The 21,909-nt window shown below is 44.7% G+C and overlaps 1 protein-coding gene across 1 annotated transcript; it reads right to left on the minus strand.

Annotated features, from left to right (window-relative positions):
* Positions 1-11,839: 11,839 nt before the first annotated feature.
* On the minus strand, positions 11,840-15,672 carry LOC109732757 (phytosulfokine receptor 1). The gene has a single exon (XM_020291946.4). The coding sequence runs from the start codon at positions 15,251-15,253 to the stop codon at positions 12,119-12,121; it is 3,135 nt and encodes a 1,044-aa protein (XP_020147535.1). The 5' UTR covers positions 15,254-15,672; the 3' UTR covers positions 11,840-12,118.
* Positions 15,673-21,909: the final 6,237 nt, after the last annotated feature.

The raw sequence follows: 21,909 nt of genomic DNA on the forward strand, positions 1-21,909 counted from the left end.
ATATCGAGCATATTGTGTGCATGATTGAAATGCTTGGTATGTGTGGGATCCGACAACCTAGTTGTTTATCCTTGGTAGCCTCTCTTATGGGGAAATGTAGTCTTGTGCTTCCATGAGCCGTAGTAGTCCGCTACAGCCCGGTTCACCGGAGTCCTGCTAGCCTAGCACTACTGCTCCGGAACAGTTGACTGGCCGGCATGTGATTCACTTCGTTCCTGTGTCTGTCCCTTTGGGGAAATGTCACGCGGTGACATCCGGAGTCCTGCCTAGCCTGCTACAGCCCGGTTCACCAGAGTCCTGTTAGCCCAGTGCTACAGCCCGGATTCGCACGCTGCTGACCGACATGCTCGATGTTGATTCATGTATGCCTGTCCCTGTAAGTTAGTGCCACTTTGTGTTCACGACTAGTCATGTCGGCCCGGGTTCTCTGTCATATGGATGCTAGCGACACTATCATATACGTGAGCCAAAAGACGCAAACGGTCACGGGCCATGGTAAGGCGACACCCGTGGGAATACCGTGCGTGAGGCCGCAAAGTGATATGAGGTGTTACCGGCTAGATCGATGTGACTTGGAATCGGGGTCCTGACACCGTAGCAGCCACGTAAAACTTGCAACAACAAAGTAGAGGACGTCTAACTTGTTTTTGCAGGGCATGTTGTGATGTGATATGGTCAAGACATGATGCTAAATTTTATTATATGAGATGATCATGTTTTGTAACGGAGTTATCGGCAACTGGCAGGAGCCATATGGTTGTTGCTTTATTGTATGCAATGCAATCGCCTTGTAATTGTTTTTACTTTATCACTAAGCGGTAGCGATAGTCGTAGAAACAATAGTTGGCGAGACGACAACGATGCTACGATGGAGATCAAGGTATCGCGCCGGTGACGATGGTGATCATGACGGTGCTTTGGAGATGGATATCAAAGGCACAAGATGATGATGGCCATATCATATCACTTATATTGATTGCATCTGATGTTTATCCTTTATGCATCTTATTTTGCTTTGATTGACGGTAGCATTATAAGATGATCTCTCACTAAATTTCAAGGTACAAGTGTTCTCCCTGAGTATGCACCATTGCGAAAGTTCGTCGTGTCAAGACACCACGTGATGATCGGGTGTGATTAGCTCTACGTTCACATACAAAGGGTGCAAGCCAGTTTTGCACCCGCAGAATACTCAGGTTAAACTTGACGAGCCTAGCATATGCAGATATGGCCTCGGAACACTGAGACCGAAAGGTCGAGCGTGAATCATATAGTAGATATGATCAACATAGTGATGTTCACCATTGAAAACTACTCCATCTCACGTGATGATCGGACATGGTTTAGTTGATTTGGATCACGTGATCACTTATATGATTAGAGAGATGTCTATCTAAGTGGGAGTTCGTAAGTAATATGATTAATTGAACTTTAATTTATCATGAACTTAGTACCTGATAGTATTTTTGCATGTCTATGTTGTTGTAGATCTATGGCCCGTGCTACTGTTCCTTTGAATTTCAATGTGTTCCTTGAGAAAGCTAAGTTGAAAGATGATGGTAGCAATTACACGGACTGGGTCCGTAACTTGAGGATTATCCTCATTGCTGCACAGAAGAATTACGTCCTGTAAGCACCGCTAGGTGCAAGACCCGCTGCAGGAGCAACACCGGACGTTGTGAACGTCTGGCAGAGCAAAGTTGATGACTACTCGATAGTTTAGTGTGCCATGCTTTACGGCTTAGAACCGGGACTTCAACGACGTTTTGAACGTCATGGAGCATATGAGATGTTCCAGGAGTTGAAGTTAATATTTCAAGCAAATGCCCGGATTGAGAGATATGAAGTCTCCAATAAGTTCTATAGCTGCAAGATGGAGGAGAATAGTTCTGTCAGTGAACATATACTCAAAATGTCTGGGTATAACAACCACTTGATTCAGTTGGTAGTTAATCTTCCTGATGATAGTGTCATTGACAGAATTCTTCAATCACTGCCACCAAGCTACAAGAGCTTCGTGATGAACTATAATATGCAAGGGATGAACAAGAAAATTCCCGAGCTCTTCGCGATGCTAAAGGCTGCGGAGGTAGAAATCAAGAAGGAGCATCAAGTGTTGATGGTCAACAAGAACACCAGTTTCAACAAAAAGGGTAAAGGGAAGAAGGGGAACTTCAAGAAGAACGGCAAGCAAGTTGCTGCTCAAGTGAAGAAACCCAAGTTTGGACCTAAGCCCGAGACTGAGTGCTTCTACTGCAAAGGGACTGGTCACTGGAAGCGGAACTGTCCCAAGTATTTGGCGGATAAGAAGGATGGCAAGGTGAACAAAGGTATATGTGATATACATGTTATTGATGTGTACCTTACTAATGCTCGCAGTAGTGAGTGGGTATTTGATACTGGTTCTGTTGCTAATATTTGCAACTCGAAACAGGGACTACGGATTAAGCGAAGATTGGCTAAGGACGAGGTGACGATGCGCGTGGGAAATGGTTCCAAAGTCGATGTGATCGCCGTCGGCACACTACCTCTACATCTACCTTCGGGATTAGTTTTAGACCTGAATAATTGTTATTTTGTGCCAGCGTTAAGCATGAACATTATATCTAGATCTTGTTTGATGCGAGACGGTTATTCATTTAAATCCGAGAATAATGGTTGTTCTATTTATATGAGTAATATCTTTTATGGTCATACACCCTTGAAGAGTGGTCTATTTTTGTTGAATCTCGATAGTAGTAACACACATATTCATAATATTGAAGCCAAAAGATGCATAGTTGATAATGATAGTGCAACTTATTTGTGGCACTGCCGTTTGGGTCATATTGGTGTAAAGCGCATGAAGAAACTCCATTCTGATGGACTTTTGGAATCACTTGATTATGAATCGCTTGGTACTTGTGAACCATGCCTCATGGGCAAAATGACTAAAACTCCGTTCTCCGGAACAATGGAGCGAGCAATAGATTTGTTGGAAATCATACATACTGATGTATGTGGTCCGATGAATATTGAGGCTCGCGGTGGGTATCATTATTTTCTCACCTTCACAGATGATTTGAGTAGATATGGGTATATCTACTTGATGAAACATAAGTCTGAAAATTTGAAAAGTACAAAGAATTTCAGAGTGAAGTGGAAAATCATCGTAACAAGAAAACAAAGTTTCTACGATCTAATCATGGAGGAGAATATTTGAGTTAGGAGTTTGGTCTTCATTTGAAACAATGCGGAATAGTTTCGCAACTCACGCCACCCGGAACACCACAACGTAATGGTGTGTCCGAACGTCGTAACCGCACTTTATTAGATATGGTGTGATCTATGATGTCTCTTACTGATTTACCGCTATCGTTTTGGGGTTATGCTTTAGAGACGGCTGCATTGACGTTAAATAGGGCACCATCTAAATCCGTTGAGACGACACCTTATGAACTGTAGTTTGGCAAGAAACCCAAGTTGTCGTTTCTTAAAGTTTGGGGCTGCGATGCTTATGTGAAAAAGCTTCAACCTGATAAGCCCGAACCCAAATCGGAGAAATGTGTCTTCATAGGATACCCAAAGGAGACTGTTGGGTACACCTTCTATCACAGATCCAAAGGCAAGACATTCATTGCTAAGAATGGATTCTTTCTAGAGAAGGAGTTTCTCTCGAAAGAAGTGAGTGGGAGGAAAGTAGAACTTGATGAGGTAACGGTACCTGCTACCTTATTGGAAACTAGTTCATCACAGAAATCAGTTCATGTGATCCCTACACCAATTAGTGAGGAAGCTAATGATAAAGATCATGAAACTTTAGATCAAGTTACTACCGAACCTCGTAGGTCAACCAGAGTAAGATCCGCACCAGAGTGGTACGGTAATCCTATTCTGGAGGTCATGTTAGTTGACCATGACGAACCTACAAACTATGAGGAAGCGATGATGAGCCCAGATTCCGCGAAATGGTTTGAGGCCATGAAATCTGAGATGGGATCCATGTATGAGAACAAAGTGTGGACTCTGGTTGACTTACCCGATGATTGGCAAGCCATCGAGAATAAATGGACCTTCAAGAAGAAGACTGACGCTAACGGTAATGTTACTGTCTAAAAAGCTCGACTTGTTGCAAAAGTTTTTCGGCAAGTTCAAGGAGTTGACTACGATGAGACCTTCTCTCCCGTAGCGATGCATAAGTCAATCCAAATCATGTTAGCAATTGCTGCATTTTATGATTATGAAATTTGGCAAATGGATGTAAAGACTGCATTCCTGAATGGATTTCTGGAAGAAGAGTTGTATATGATGCAACCCGAAGGTTTTATCAATCCAAAGGATGCTAACAAAGTGTGCAAGCTCCAGCGATCCATTTATGGACTGGTGCAAGCATCTCAGAGTTGGAATAAACGCTTTGATAGTGTGATCAAAGCATATGGTTTTATACAGACTTTTGGAGAAGCCTGTATTTACAAGAAATTGAGTGGGAGCTCTGTAGCATTTCTAATATTATATGTGGATGACATATTGTTGATTGGAAATGATATAGAATTTCTGGATAGCATAAAAGGATACTTGAACAAGAGTTTTCAATGAAAGACCTCGGTGAAGCTGCTTATATATTGGGCATCAAGATCTATAGAGATAGATCAAGACGCTTAATTGGACTTTCACAAAGCACATACCTTGATAAAGTTTTGAAGAAATTCAAAATGGATCAAGCACAGAAAGGGTTCTTGCATGTGTTACAAGGTGTGAAGTTGAGTCAGACTCAATTCCCGACCACTGCAGAAGATAGAGAGAAAATGAAAGTTGTTCCCTATGCTTCAGCCATAGGCTCTATCATGTATGCAATGCTATGTACCAAACCTGATGTGTGCCTTGCTATTAGTTTAGCAGGGAGGTACCAAAGTAATCCAGGAGTGGATCACTGGACAACGGTCAAGAATATCCTGAAATACCTGAAAAGGACTAAGGATATGTTTCTCGTGTATGGAGGTAACAAAGAGCTCGTCATAAATGGTTACGCCGATGCAAGCTTTGACACTGATCCGGATGACTCTAAGTCACAAACCGGATACGTATTTATATTGAACGGTGGAGCTGTCAGTTGGTGCAGTTCTAAGCAAAGCGTTGTGGCGGGATCTACGTGTGAAGCGGAGTACATAGCTGCTTCGGAAGCAGCAAATGAAGGAGTCTGGATGAAAGAGTTCATATCCGATCTAGGTGTCATACCTAGTGCATCGGGTCCAATGAAATCTTTTGTGACAATACTGGTGCAATTGCCTTGGCAAAAGAATCCAGATTTCACAAGAGAACCAAGCACATCAAGAGACGCTTCAATTCCATCCGCGATCAAGTCAAGGAGGGAGACATAGAGATTTGCAAGATACATACGGATCTGAATGTTGCAGACCAGTTGACTAAGCCCCTCTCACGAGCAAAACATGATCAGCACCAAGACTCCATGCGTGTTAGAATCATTACTGTGTAATCTAGATTACTGACTCTAGTGCAAGTGGGAGACTGAAGGAAATATGCCCTAGAGGCAATAATAAAGTTGTTATTTATATTTCCTTATATCATGGTAAATGTTTATTATTCATGCTAGAATAGTATTAACCGGAAACTTAGTACATGTGTGAATACATAGAAAAACAGACTGTCACTAGTATGCCTCTACTTGACTAGCTCGTTAATCAAAGATGGTTAAATTTCCTAACCATAGACATGAGTTGTCATTTGATGAACAGGATCACATCATTAGAGAATGATGTGATTGACTTGACCCATTCCGTTAGCTTAGCACTTGATCGTTTAGTATGTTGCTATTGCTTTCTTCATGACTTATACATGTTCCTATGACTATGAGATTATGCAACTCCCGAATACCGGAGGAACACTTTGTGTGCTATCAAATGTCACAACGTAACTGGGTGATTATAAAGATGCTCTACGGGTGTCTCTGATGGTGTTTGTTGAGTTGGCATAGATCGAGATTAGGATTTGTCACTCTGATTGTCTGAGAGGTATCTCTGGGCCCTCTCGGTAATGCATATCACTATAAGCCTTGCAAGCAATGTGACTAATGAGTTAGTTACGGGATGAAGCATTACGGAACGAGTAAAGAGACTTGCCGGTAACAAGATTGAACTAGGTATTGAGATACCGACGATCGAATCTCGTGCAAGTAACATACCGATGACAAAAGGAACAACGTATGTTGTTATGCGGTTTGACCGATAAAGATCTTCGTAGAATATGTGGGAGCCAATATGAGCATCCAGGTTCCGCTATTGGTTATTGACCGGAGACGTGTCTCGGTCATGTCTACATTGTTCTCGAACCCGTACGGTCCGCACGCTTAACGTTCGATGATGATCGGTATTATGAGTTTATGTGTTTTGATGTACCGAAGGTAGTTCGGAGTCCCGGATATGATCACGGACATGACGACGAGTCACGGAATGGTCGAGACATAAAGATCGATATATTGGAAGGCTATGTTTGGACATCGGAATGGTTTCGGATGAGTTCGGGCATTTACCAGAGTACCGGAACCACCCCCCCCCCCCCCGGGAGCATATGGGCCTTAATGGGCCTTAGTGGGAGAGGAGAGAAGGCAGCCTAGGAGGGGCCCCCCCCCCAAGCCCAATCCGAATTGGGTGAGGGGGCCGGCCCCCCCTTTCCTTTCTCCTTGCCCCTCTTCCTTCTATTCCTAGTGGGACTAGGAAAGGGGGAGTCCTACTCCCACTAGGAGGAGGACTCCTCCCCCCTTGGCACGCCTAGAGAGGCCGGCCGGCCTCCCCCCTCCCTCCTTTATATACGTGGGGAGGGGGGCACCCTAGAACACACAAGTTGACATTGTTTAGCCGTGTGCGGTGCCCCCCTTCACAGATTTCCACCTCAGTCATATCGTTGTAGTGCTTAGGCGAAGCCCTGCATCGGTAACTTCATCAACACCATCACCACGCCGCCGTGCTGACGAAACTCTCCCTCGACCTCAGCTGGATCAAGAGTTCGAGGGACGTCACCGAGCTGAACGTGTGCAAATCGCGGAGGTGCCGTACTTTCGGTACTAGGATCGGTTGGATCGCGAAGACGTTCGACTACATCAACCGCGTCACTTGACGCTTCCGCTTACGATCTACGTTCCCCAACAACAATTGCTTCATACGTTGAACTCGAGGTATGAAACAAGAAATCCTAGTTACTAACTTTTTGAAAGCATTTGAGTGGGCACGTCGGCGTTTTAACACCTGGTCTGCTCATTCATCTGGAACAACTCTATATCTTCGGCTCCAACTAGTAGTCAGATAACATAATACACATATGTGCAGAAATATTTTTAGCAGTCCTGGCTAAGAACGTGCAGACAACAACACCAGAGGATCGATGTTTAGTGAGTGCCATGCAGAGTGAATATCATCAGAGAATGGATGTTTTATTCCTTCAAGTTAGTAAATTCGCCCACGAACATGAAACCGTGTGTATTAGCATCCTTTAAGTCACAGCAAGTTACTACAGCAAAATAGCCAGTAAAGTCACTAGGCCACCCATAAGTACCCATAAGTGAAGAAAGCGTTTCGATTTTTTCTGCCAAAGCCGCGATCGGGTTTGATTCTTTTACATAGAGATACGCTAAATATTCCTTCACACAAGGGAACAACGTTCGATACCTGGTTCTATCGATTTTTTCTCTCCCTTAGCGTGCACATCCACCTCCCGCGTTCATGGGTCGGCCCATGTGTGGGGCGTGCCCCCCCCCCCCCCCCCCCCCTCGCTTATTTGCCTTTTCTTTCATTGTTTCGACTTTTGTTTTTCCTTCTTTAAATTAATTCAGGATTTCCCAAAAAATCACAGAGTTGCGAGTTTGGAAAAAAATGTTTGCGAAATCATAAAATGTAAGTGCATTCAAGAAATGTTCGGGCAATCATAAAAAGTTCACGGATTCAAAAAATGTTGGTGATTTTAAAAAATTGCACGCATATTATAAAAAAAAACTCATGATTTTGAAAAATATATTCAGAAAATAAAAAATATTCATTATTTTGAAAAAATGATCGTGTATACAAACATATTCGTAAATTTGAAAACATTTCCATGAAATTCTATAACATGTTCATAAAAATTCAAAAAAAACATCAACTTTGAAATTTGTTCCCCAATTTCAAAAATAGTTCATCGATTCAAAAAATGTTCGTGAATTCGAAAACTGTTCATTCATTTCACAAAATGTTCGTCTAAACAAAATAAATGTTCATGAGTTTCAAAAAAAAATCGCAAATTTCAACAATATGCTTGTTGATTCAGAAAAATGTTTGCTAATTCAAAAGATTCCAAAAAAGTGATCACGAATTCGGAAAATGTTCATGATTTCATAAAATGTTCAGGACTTTGTACAAAACTTTCATGAATTTGAAAAAAGTTTATGATTTCAGAAAATTTCTTGATTTCAAAAGAATATTGAATTCCAAAAAAGTTTAGGTTTTCAAAAAATGTGCAAGAATTTGAAAGATGCTCGCAAAATGAGAAATTAAAATTTTAAAATAAAAGGAAAGCAACAGGAAAAATAAAAATAAAAAGGAAAATAGAACTTGAAAAAAACCTTAAACGAAAAAAGAAAATTAAAAGAAAAGGAAAAAATTTACAATTTCAAAAGATATTCAAGATTTAAGAAAGTATTGAATTCCAAAAATGTTTAGGATTTCAAAAAATATTCACAAATTTGAAAAATGTTCACAAATTGAAAAAGTAAAATTCAGAAAAGAAAAGGAAAGGGAAAATGAAAAATAAAAAGAGAAGAAAAGAAAACAGAACTTGAAAATAAACTTAAACAAAAAAAGGAAAATTTAACAGAAAAAGGGAAACAAAAAAGAAAAGGCTAAATGTAAAATAATAATAATAAAACCATAACAAAAAAGGTTCATTTCCCAAAACCGGTGTACGTAAACTGCTGACACGAGGTTTATGTAAACGAGTGGCTCAATGTTGATTTCCATATTGTTTGAAATTGCGCTCATAAAGATTTGCTTTAAGTATATCATGTGGTCTATTTTAGTAGTTCTCCATAAGATAGCTCTAGAATTTGGGCGGCTAAGTCTTTTATGTCTAGGATTTAATTAGTTTTTGGAAAGTATTTATATATCTAGGCGTTGGGAGTAGTTTGTGGTCGACGAGATTAGTTTCACGTGGACATCGCGGCCATCAACAGTGACGGTGAGGAAAAAAAATACAAGTGCCTACATTGTGGTCCACCGTGTTAACACTGAAGACGCTCGTATGTCTGGGTATTGAGCCATACTTATTGGCTAGGACATAATATTTTTGTCTCCCGTTGCAACGCACGGACATGTTTGCTAGTCAATAATTCAAGTTACAAACCAGATGCCCACAAAATCTGTAAAATATCTGCATTATAGAAACATTGAATCGTCACCTAGATGGTTTAGAACTACAAAGTACTCGTATTTATTTTTTGGGTAAAATTAAAATTCCATGATGTCAAACTTTTTTAGAACAACATTGTAGCTTCAGTTCCAACCATTAGTCTGGTCACAAAATATATTTACAAAAAATTATCACAGAATACACAGATATGCCCAGGGAAAACTGAGAAATAGCAGGCCAAGGCTAAGGTCATGCAGACAACATAGCATCCTTTGGCTCTTGGTGTCAAACTCTTAGTTCCTAAATTTTCTCACAAACATAAAACAATAGAAATTCAGACATAAGTAACTGAAGTTACAAAACAGATACCTTCAGATAAAAACGCTTGATTATTATCCAGATGGTTTAGAACTACAAAGCTTTTTTGTGACATTCTGGTGATCACCTTTATGGAAAAGAGGAAGCTCAGGCCCAAACTTAGGCGGGCATATATAGCAAACAAAGAAACTTCTCAGTCGATGAGTTCTACATACAGCCGGTTTGGATGGCGGTCAAATAATATGATAGGTGTGTAGGCACAATGTCCTATTTTGCCGATTGTGGTTATTTGTTTGATTTCTACTATTTGTTTGGCTACTTGAGATGTTACTCATACTTTGAGACTCAATGCTTTCTAATAAATGGTTGTGTGCATCACTTGATGCCGAGGCCGGGAGTAATCCTCCTTTTCAAAAAAAAATATTTGTGCTCACTCTAGATTATGCGTATAAATAAACATATTGAATTTAAATTAAATTGTCGACTTTGCTACAGTACAAATGCTTGTGGGGGTGGACAATTCCGACTATGTGTTGGGGTGTGTGGGTCCCATGTTTTTTCCTTTATCTTCTAGGACCTTCCCGCATTTCTTGATCTCTCCAGGTTTGCTCACCATTTCTTCCTCTGTCATCTCCATGACCTGATAGCACTGTTGTTCATTGTGCACTCGTCATCACTCTTGCACTGGCCATTCTGCCCTCACCCCCCTAATGTCACCTCCACCAACGAGCAAGATGTTGTTACATCCACTGTTTGTCCTCGAGCGCCATCGTAGACCCTACATGAGAGCCTTTATGATGCCTCCACTATGTGTGGCCATGATGCCTTCCTATGTGGGATATCGTTGTCCCAGCCCCTCGCGTCGCTGCAGTTATTCCTCTCGAGATGTTGAAGTGCTCTTAATGTCGCAATAGGGAGGTGGAGTTGGGGTTGGAATTAGTGTTTTCCCCTCATTTTTATGATACAATTTATTGTCTTGGTAAATCAAACGTGAGTGTGCCTGAAGTCGAAACTTGGATCCAAGAATAAATTTTAAACCTAAGATTATTATTGGTGCTTGAAGTTATGGCTTTGCAAGCTGAATAGTGTTAAAAGTTAGTTGAAATCTTGGGAGTTCTTTGGTTGGAAGTTATGGATCAAAAAGTATGTTCGAAGTAAGTTGAAATCTTGGAGTTCCGATTGAAACCTCTAACTCAACAAGTTGAAACATGTTGACAATATTGTTAAAATATGGGTGTTATACCGAATCAGAGACAGTCAGCGACACCAGGCATATGCTTGATGGCAAGTGCAACGATCGGTTCCTACGTTGAACACGAGGAAGGAAGGAAGAATTCCTGGTTACTAACTTTAGTTGGCAAGCATTTGAGTAGGCACGTCGGCGTTTTAACACCTGACTTGACAATTTATCTCGAACAACTCTGTAGTCAGATAACAGCATACACATATGTGCAACAGGCCAAGGCTAAGGTCGTGCAGACAACAGAACCAGAGGATGGATGTTTGATCCTCCAAGTTTAGTGAGTGCCTTGCAGAGTGAATATCATCAGAGGATGCATGTTCTTATCCTTTAAGTTCGTAAGTGGGCTCAAGAACATAGCGTCCTTCAAATCACAGCAAGTTACTAAAGCAAAATAGCCACTAAGCAAATGTATACCATATCAGTAACTCAAGTTACAGACCATATGCCCACAAAATCTGTAAAATACCTGCAAATCTGTAAATTACAAGAGCCAAAGGGTGGTTTAGAACTACAAAGTACTTGTAATTTTATTTTATTTTGGTTAAAAATAATATTCCATGATGTCAAACTCGTTTAGAACAACATTGTGGCTTCAGTTCCAACCATTAGTCTGGTCACAAAACATATTTACAAAAAATTATCACAGAATACATGGATATGCAGCCGAAAAACTGAGAAATAGCAGGCCGAGGCTAAGGTCATGGAAACAACATAGCATCCTTTGGCTCTTGGTGTCAAACTCTTAGTTCCTAAATTCACTCACAAACATAAAACAATAGAAACTCGTTTAGAGCAACAGCTTCAGTTCCAACCACCAATCAAGTCACAAAGTATATTTACAAAAAAATATCACAGAATACACAGATATACCCAGGGAAAACTGAGAAATTCAGACATAGGTAACTGAAGTTAGAAAACAGATACCTTCAGATAAAAACGCTTGATTATTATCCGGATGGTTTAGAACTACAAAGCTTTTGTGTGACATTCTGGTGATCACCTTTATGAAAAAGAGGAAGCCCAGGCCCAAACTTAAGCGGGCATATTATATAGCAAACAAAGAAACTTCTCAGTATTTCTCGCTATGTAAATACTACTATTATGTACACCACTAATAACCATTTCACGGCGCTACCAAACTGATGCTCTGCTCAAGCAAAACCAGAACTATATATCTGAAGTGATGCATCACTGGATTATTAAGCTACGGTTTTCCGCAATGTCGTCGAGCCAGGTGACAAGCTGCTGCGACATCGGCCTTGACTTGGGGGCAGCGGTTACGCAGAGGCACGCAATCTCAAGCACCCTCAGCAGCTCGCCTTCATTCGCCTTGTCATGCACATTCGGGTGAAAAACCTCAGTCTCCCTGTCCTCTTTCCTCATCTGAAGCACCCACGACACGACGTCCCTGCTCCCCTTGGGCCTGCACATGTCCACAGGCCTCCGGCCGGTGAGCAGCTCCAGCAGCACGATGCCGAAGCTGTAGATGTCGCCCTTGTAAGTCGCGATGGGCGACTGGGCATACTCTGGAGGAATGTAGCCCAGGGTCCCAACGACATCCGTGGTGACGTGGGTGTCGTACGCGCAGACAAGCCTCGCCAGTCCGAAATCTGCCAGGTGAGCTTCAAAGTTCTCATCCAGGAGGATGTTGCTTGACTTGATGTCTCGGTGCAGTATGTGTGGCTCACATGACATGTGCAGGTATGCCAACCCCCTTGCCGAACCCTGTGCTATCCGCAGCCGCTTCTGCCAATCCAGCAGTGCACCGCTATCCGTCCTCTCGTGAAGCCAGTAATCCAAGCTGCCATTCTCCATGTATGAGTAGATCAGCAGCCTGTCGTTGCCGATCTTGCAGTACCCCTGCAGCAACACAAGGTTCTCATGCTGGGCCCTTGAAAGTGTCTCCACCTCGGCCTGAAACTCCCTCTCGATCTGAGAGTAGTCGCCTGAAAGGCGCTTGATCGCAACCCTCCGCCCATCCGGCAGCGTTGATTTGTAGACGAGGCCAAAACCACCACATCCAACTATGTATGCTTGATCAAAGTGGTTCGTGGACTTCAAGATGTCCTCGATGCTGAGATCTTTATTGTTCTGGAATAGCAGCACCAAGCTTGAGTTAGCAGACCCTGAGGAGGAGTCTTCAGCATTAGCAACCGCCTTTGGATTGCACTCGTGCATTCTTGAACGGACAACCCTTGCCAAAATCACATAAGTAATCCACAAGACAAAGATAACCCCGACTGCAGTTCCTACTCCAACTGCAGCAAGGCTGGCTTTGCTCTTCTTACGGTGTGCTGCTTCCACAACTCGAGCCTTCTCGGAGCAGGAGGCATTCCGAAGGAGGCAGAGCGCAGGATTGCCCAGAAAGCCTTCATTCGCGAATGTCAAAAACTGGCCCCCGGTTGGGATATCTCCAGTCAAATTATTGTATGACACATCAAAGTCGGAGAGGAAATTGAGCTTTGTCAGAGATGACGGTATGCTCCCACTGAGATCATTGTGAGCCAACTTCAACTTTTCCAAGCTCGACATGTCTGACAACTCATCGGGAATTCGCCCCGAGAAGTTGTTCCAGCTGAGGTCCAGTACATGAAGCTTCACAAGATGACCAAATCCCGGCAATACCGGCCCAGCAAGCAAGTTGTTGGAGAGGGACAGTGATGCCGGGAAGCTGCTGGCTTGGTTGTACTGCAAACCCTTGCCTGTTGAATTCTTCTTGATAAATAAGGGGATGTACTCTGTCGACGCCCGCTCACTCGAGCCATTACTTGAAATCAGACCCTTCATCCGTGTAAAGCTCTCAGGGAGTTCCCCGGTGAACGAATTGTTTGACAGATCAATGTAGAAGAGATTGTTCAGGCTGCCCAGCCATGGGGGGATGTTACCATGCAGCTTGTTCCACGAAATGTCCAGCACACTGAGGTTCTCAAGGGTCTGCAGCCAAGGGGGGATTGTGCCGGTGAGCGCGCAGTTCGCCAGGACAAGCACCTCCATGCTCTTGAAGCCTTTGATGCCATCCATCGGCATCATCTCCCCCCCATGGAAATTGTTGGTGAGCACCAAGCTGGTCAGTTTGGGCAGGTCCTGCAAGACTTGCAGTGCCGATGACAGGTTCGTGAAGCCGTTGCCTGTCAGCGACAGGTACAACAGTGAGCTCAAATTCTTGAAGCTCTCCGGTATCTCCCCATCAAGCTTGTTCTTAGCAAGGTTCAGCGTCTTCAGCTCGGTGCACCGGGCGAGGCCCGGAGGTATATTACCACTCAGCCTATTTGACCCAGCATCGAAAGTGTTCAGCCTTGGCAGCAAGGTGAAGTTGAGTGTGATCTCACCGGAGAGCGAATTGTTCCTTATGCTGACCACTGTCAGCATCGGACAGCTTGACAGTGAACCAGGCAATGTGCCATTGAAGCCATTGGTTGCCAAGTTTAAGGACTCCAGCTTCCTCAACCTCCCAAACACATCAGGGATGAAGCCGGTGAATTTGTTATATGACAAGTCAATCTGCACAAGCTGCGACAGGTTACCGAGGTTGTCGAGGTCACCGGAGAGGTTGTTGTCCTGTAAGCTTAGCCTCTGCAGTTCAGGCATCGTGTACAGGTCACCCGGGAGGCTCCCCGCGAGGCCATTGCCGTCGAGAGAGAGCTCGGAGAGCGCCTCGCACCGGCTGAAGCCAGCCGGGACGTCGCCAGAGAGTGCGTTCCCCGAGAACCGCAGGACCGTCAGGTTCTGCGCGGCGCCGCAGAGCGCAGTGGTGTTGATGCTGCCGGAGAAGCGGTTGCCGGAGATGTCGAGCACCGTCAGGTTCGCCGCGCCGGGGAACGCAGGGTGCGGCCCCGCGAACTCGTTGAAGGAGACGTTCACCACCTCAATCGCCGGGAACCCGCCGGCGGCGCCGCCGCTTGGCGGGAACGTGCCGGAGAGGGCGTTGGCGCTGAGGTCGAGCACCCGCAGCCCGGGGAGCAGACCGAGCCCCGCCGGCGCCTGGCCGCGGAACGAGTTCCGGGAGAGGTTCAGCGCGGCGAGGCGGCCGAGGGAGGCGACGGAGGGGGAGATGACGCCGCGGAGGCTGCGGTTGGAGAGATCCAGCCCAACCACCCTCCCGAGGTCGCAGGAGACGCCCGTCCAGGAGCAGCACGACCCGCCGTCGCCGGCGCCCCACCCGACCAGCCCGGCGCTGGCATCCTTCCCCTCCAGGCCGTCGGAGAAGGCCCGGAGCGCCTCCAGGTCAGCATCGCACGTCTGGTTCAGGGCGTGGGCGCCGCGGACGCGGAGCAGGACGGCGGCGACGAGCAGGAAGCCGAGCAGGCCGCAGCGGGCCCCCATCACCGGCGAGCGGCGGCGGCGGCGTGACTGCGAAAGCCGGCTTCTTTCCAGAAGAGCATGAAAATCCGCTAGCCCACGGCGAGCAATTCTCCGCCCAAACCCCACACCGCCACCTTGCGCCGCCGCCCGGCCGGATGAATCAGCGCCGCAAGAACGCACAGATGGCAAACACTCCTCAGCAACGAGAGGAAGGGGGGAAACTCCAATCCCAACGAGCAGAGCTCGGTGGCGGAAGCTTGAGGGCGGCGGGGCGGCGGAGATCTGTCCTGTCCAGTCCACCTCGCGCGGAAACAAATCGCGAGATTTCCGTGAGAGCGGCGGAAAGAGGGCGAGGGCGAGGGGTCGGAGGGGTGGGAGGACACGTGAAGAAGGCGAGGTGGGGCGGGGGAAAGTCAGAGGGGCGGAGGGGGGAAAGGGACGGGCACTCTGCCACTCTGTGGTCTGTGCGGTTTTGACTCCGATGCGCGCAGTCAGTGCGGGCTGGATTCGCCTATCTCACTCGCGTCGCTGTCTCCCCCACGTTGAACTTTCCCGTGCGCCCGTCACCGTCGTCGTCGTCGTCTCCGTCTCCGTCACCGCATGCAGCGGCGATTAATAATAATAAAAGGCGGACAGAAACCAGTGGAGGAAATGTGATGGGGTGGCGCCGGGCCGGAAAATTGAGTGGGCTGGATAGGGAGTGGTCGGAGTCGAGGGGCGGCCGGTGAGGGGGACGGCTGGTGGTGGTGGTGTGGTGGTGGGGCAAGTGGTGGATAAGCAGCTTGCGTGCATGGTCAGTGCGTTTGTGGTCGTGCCATGCAGTTTTGGTGGCCTAAATGTTCAGTTTGTCTAATTCACATCCAGATGTTTTTTAAGGATGTCAGATCTGTTCCCACAAATATATAATTCTGCAACAAGAAACAAAAAAAAACTAGGACAAAAAATAGACCACAAACAGAGTGGAAATCGGCTTAGAGATGTGTCCTAGACAGACCCCTAAATGTTGCCCATAACTTGTTTGACTAGTGTGGAAAGAGTCTCCATTGCACGGATTCATGAAAACTTAAAGTGTAAGATTGCTATAATCAGTACTGTACTTACTTAACATTTATGAAAACCGTTATAGTTGAGTTGGGCTGTTGAAAATTGAGACCAATTTGACCAAGCATTTAGTCAAAATCTAGCTTTCAACTTCGAAGATTGGCGATTGTAACAAAATAGAATCAAGAAAGTCACGTTATAAGGTTACTTGAGTGGGCTATTGAAAATTCGGACCAAATTTACCAACCGTTTGGTCAAAATTCATATGTTAACTTCGATGCCTAAAACTTTGGTTGAGAGTTCCTTTCTAGAAAACCTCAAATGTGTTTCTAGCTGTAGTATACAAATTTGGTGACATGAACATTTCACATAAATTGTTTGACTAGTCAAAAAGTGCAGATTGCATGAGCCCTTGAGAATTAAACCCAGGATTGCTCGTAATTAACACTTGTTTAATATTTACTGAAAAATGGTCACGATTCGAGCAAGCATGGTACTCTCTCCATTTTTATTTACTCCGCATATTAGTTTTGTCTTTAGTCAATTTTCGTAAACTTTGACCGAGTTTATCGAGAAAAAATATTAATACCTAAAATACCAAATCAATAATATTGGATTCATCATTGAATATACTTTTATATAAACTTGATCACAGTTCATAAATTTTATCTGACAACAAAGGTGATATGCATTGTAATAAATGAGGGAGTACATATCAGAAACTAACAAAAAAATAGAGAGAAAACACGGAAATTGTATATAGTTTCTTGAGTGGACTCTGGGAAATTCATACCAAATTGACCAACGATTTAGTCAAAATTCAGTTTTCAAGTTCGAAGCGTCCAACTTTGGCAGAAAGTTCGGCTTTAAAAAAATAACTAAAATGTATTTGTGGTTGTAGGATACATTTTTTGTTACCAGAAAATTGCCCAAAGCTTGTTTGGCAAGTCTAAAAAGAGTAGATGGCAAGTCTAATCCTGGCCCAATTAATCACCTCCACATCAGGTTTTACGTAAAACCTTCACATAACCTTTCGTACGTGTAGCACTGTCCATTAATAAAAGGTGGACAAAAATGAGTAGAGAAAATGTAATGGGGCGGCGTCAGAAAATGAAGTGGACGTGTTGGACTCCTCATAGGGAGTGGTCGGAGTGAAGGGGCGGCTGGCGAAGGGGACAACTTGTGGTGGTGGGGCAAGTGGTTGATCATTTGCTGCATGCTGGTCAGTACGTTTACGGTCAACCATACAATTTTGACAGCCTAAACGTGGCCCAAAACTTGTTTGACCAGTGCGAAAAGAGTACTCCATTACTCTATTGCACGGATCCATAAAAACTAAAGTGTAAGATTGCTCATAATCAATACTAGTTGCTTAAAACCGCCTTGAGAGTGGACTGTTGGAAATCCTAACCAAATTGACTAACCATTTAGTCAATATTCAGTTTTCAAGTTTGAAGCTTCAAACTTTGGCTAGAAGTTGAACTTCCAAGAAAATAACTTAAATGTGCTTGTGGTCGTACTATACATTTTTAGTGACATGTTGCCCATAACTTGCTTGACAATTCTAAAAAGAGTAGATTGCTCAAACCTGTGAAAACTAAGCATAATATTGCTCAAATCACTACTTGCTTAATATTTAGTAATAACGACCATGAAAAGGGCAAATGTTGCACATAACTTGATGGGATGCTCCGAGTATGAATTAGCAAGTCTAACTAAAAAAATCAAGAAAGTCACATTATGCAGTTACTTGAGTGGGTACTGAAAATGCAAACCAAATGGGCCAATCGTTAGTCAAAATTCATAAGTTAAGCGCGCAGCTTCAAACTTTGGTTTACAGTTCCTTTACAGAAAAACCTTAAATGTGTCTCTAGTCGTAGTATACAACTACAAATTTGGTGATCTGGACATTGCCCACAACTTGTTTGGCTAGTCAAAAAGAGCATACTGTATGAGCCCACGAGAATTAAACTCAGGATTGCTCATAATCACCACTTGCCTAATATTTATTGAAAAATGGTCACAATTTGAGAAGCACTGTACTCTCTTCGTTTTTATTTACTCCGCTCATTAGCTTTGTGTTAACTCAAAATTTGTAATCTTTGGCTCAGTTTGTAGAGAAAAAATATTAATCAATAATACCAAATGAATACTATCACTAGTAGGAAAAGAGGCTTTTACCCCGGTTTGTAAGGGCCTTTTGTCCCGGTTTTCGAACCGGGACTAAAGGGTCGTTACTAAAGCCCTAACCCTTTAGTCCCGGTTCTTACATGAATCGGGACAGAAGGTCCTCCACGTGGCCTCTGCTGCCAGCCCAGACAGGGGGGCCTTTGGTCCCGGTTGGTGCCACCAATCGGGACCAATAGGCATCCATGCGTCAGCATTTCAGAGGCTGGGGTTTTTGTTTTTTTTGAAAGGCGGGGGGGGGGGGGGGGGGGGGTTTGGGGGGTTAATTTAGGTGTTTCATATATTGTGTTAGCTAGCTAATTAATAGAGAGAAGTGTCCTCTCTTATCTCCGTGCTTGGTCGACACTACGTACTATATACGTATGGAGAGGACTAGACACGCTAGCTAGTAATCAAATGAAGGAAACAGAAGATCGTCATGAACATATGCATACAGAGAGAAGTGATATCGACCACCTCTCCTTCTCCGAGAGATTGGTCGAACAACAAGTTCTCGTATATCTATCCGACACTACCGGCTACATATATACAATAATTATCTCTTACAATACAATCTCCTAATTAAATTGTAAGAACACAGGGTCCACATAGTATTCTCTGTTTTCAGCAATCACGTGGTCAAGGAAGAATGCCGCCAATTCCTCTTGAATTCCTCGCATACGATCTGGTGCTAGGAGTTCATCCCGCTTCTGAAACATCTAATTTGAAGAAGGGGGTCAATACATATATATATGAATAAATGAAACTCAACACAAATGATGGATAAAATAAAATTGTGAATATTATTGCTTACGCACTTCATATTGTTCTTCAGTGTAGCCCCGCTCACAGGTCGTGTAGCGGATGGACTCGCAAACGTAGTATCCACAGTAATTATTCCTGGGTTCCTGCCACAACCACTTTACAAGAAATAGAGGTCAATCAAACTGATAAGCAAGCATGCTAAATGGTATTGATGAAACTAGCGCTTGAATCACCAGGAGATGCGCGGAACATGCTACTATCGTACTTACTTTCGGGTGTTTAAATTGCAGCTTCTTCGGCAGTCCCGGAGCTTTTGTGGTGAATTTTCTCCAAACCCTGCCAGACAAAGAAAACAATTACTTGATATCAGGAAATGAACAAAGTTGCTGATATGGTGGATAATGATCGATTTAACTTACTTCTCGAGCATTTGAGTCATGTTCGCATAGTCCTGGGGATCTTTTCGTCTCGAGTCTAAGACGGTTACTACTCCCTGCTCAAGCTTAATCTCTAGGAGAATATAGTGGAAGCTGCGCATGCATACATAAGTCATCAATTACATTACCATAACCTGGACTAATAAGGGAAACCGAATATGCACAAGATAGTAACACTCACTTGAAGTTGTAAGAAAAGAGTATTATATCTTTGTTTTGATTTAATACCAACGATTGTAGCAAGTTGGCCTCGGCTTCTTTGGGATGTTTTTCAACCGTATATGCATCTATGAGATTTGTGTTAATGAACCCAATATCACCGATTTGTCTTTTCTTCAATTCGGCGATCTTCAATCTGCATAATATAGTGAGTATAATTATAAATACATGCAATGAAAGAGCTAACCTATATAGAGAGACTTAATGACAGAAGTAGTACTACTTACAGACAGTAGCAAGTGATCGTTGTTTTATCGAGGGCCTTTTGATTGTAAAACTGGAAGAAATCCTCAAATGGAACATTCAGCAGTTCAATTCCAACGAGGTCATGCTCCGGTTTAACTCTCAGCGTCAAAGTACTCGTCCCATCAGACTCTCTGCAGGTTTTCATGTACCAATCATGTAATCTTCGCATCATCGTTGTTAGAGATCTTACATCTTTGACGAGAGGCTTCCCGTAATGGTATTTGTGTTCGTCCACCTCCATGATTTCATAATGTACATCGTCGGGCAGGTAATCTCCAAGATTGCTATAACTGGGCACCATCCTCGGATCATTAGCGACGATGTCTTTTGACACCTTGAGCGGGGGGCACGATTGGTTGGCTTGTTCGCCGAGCTGGGCAATTTTTTTCCCAGCTCGTCGTTCTTTTAACCTTTGATCACTGACAGTACTTCCCGACCGCTCCGCTTCGGCATATGTCTTTGCAAGAATGCGCTCATAGTTGCCTCTCGGCGGAGACTTTGGTGGTTTTGTTAGGGCAGCCAGAGTGCGCTTTGCTTTCACCGGATCTACCTTCTCCTCCGGAGGTGGATGTTTCTTTGCTTTCACCCCTTCAAAGAAGTTTGTCACTTCGGCTCGCACGATCTTCATGGTTTCCTCCTCGGTCCTCTCGTATGGTAACTTCTCTGGAGTCTTCAGAGAAGGACCGAATCTGTATTGCCTCCCGCCTCTGGCAGCTGTACTGCTAGACGCCGGCAGAGCAGACGGAACGGCTGTGGCTGTCTTCTTTCCTTGCTTACGAGGCGGAGGAGAAGGACTACGACGCGCCGGAGCAGCCGCAGCGGCGGCGGATCTCTTCCGCCCTTGCTGACGAGGCGGAGAAGGAGGAGGCTAGCTGCTCTGGCGCGCCGGCGCAGGCGGAGTGCCGCCACGCGCCGGAGAAGGAGGTTGAGTGCCCTGATCACTCGCCAGAGGAGGAGGCGGAGGAGGAGGAGGAGTGCCGCCACGCGCCGGAGAAGGAGGCTGAGTGCCCTGATCACTTGCCGGAGGAGGAGGCGGACTGCCCTTACTCGCCGGAGCCATCCAGTTCGGAAGGTTGATGAGCTCCTTCCGCCATAGGCACGGAGTCTTCAGAGCTAAACCCAGCCGAGTCTCCCCTTCACCGGTAGGGTGGTCAAGCTGGAGGTCCTCAAATCCCTCCGTTATTTCATCCACCATCACCCTAGCATATCCTTCTGGAATCAGCCGGCAATGGTAGGTTGCGCTGGGTTCAGGAGGTAAAACAGAGCCAACAGCCGCCTTGACTTTGAAGTTCTGCCATTGCGCCATAAGGTGGCAATGTTGAGACTCCGTGATAGCATCCACGGGGTAGCTAGCAGGAGCCGTCAAGACATGCTCCAGCTGAAGCAGCTCGGTGGAAGCCACGCTGCTTCTCCGCTGAGATGGCGGGGTAGCTTCGGGGGTAGTTTCGGCATGTCGATTGCTGTCTCGTTCCTCTAGCGCTTGAACCCTTTCGTGCAGCTTCTGAATTTGGGTCTACTCCATTTTTTTCCTCCTCTCCTGGCTTTTGTAACCGCCTGCGTCTGGAAAACCAGCCTTCCACGGAACGGAGCCTGGCGTGCCTCGTGTCCGTCCAGGGTGCTCAGGATTCCCGAGGGCCATTGTGAGCTCGTCGTTCTCTCTGTCTGGAACGAACGTCCCTTCCTGCGCTGCATCGATATATTGCTGAATCTTCTTGACTGGTATTCTCAAAAGCTCGTTCGTCCAAAGCACCTCCCTGATATAGGGTCCAAGGTTCCGCCAGCCCCGAAGAACCAAGTCCGGCA

This window comes from Aegilops tauschii, chromosome 2 (genome assembly GCF_002575655.3).
Source record: "Aegilops tauschii subsp. strangulata cultivar AL8/78 chromosome 2, Aet v6.0, whole genome shotgun sequence".
Taxonomy (NCBI): domain Eukaryota; kingdom Viridiplantae; phylum Streptophyta; class Magnoliopsida; order Poales; family Poaceae; genus Aegilops; species Aegilops tauschii.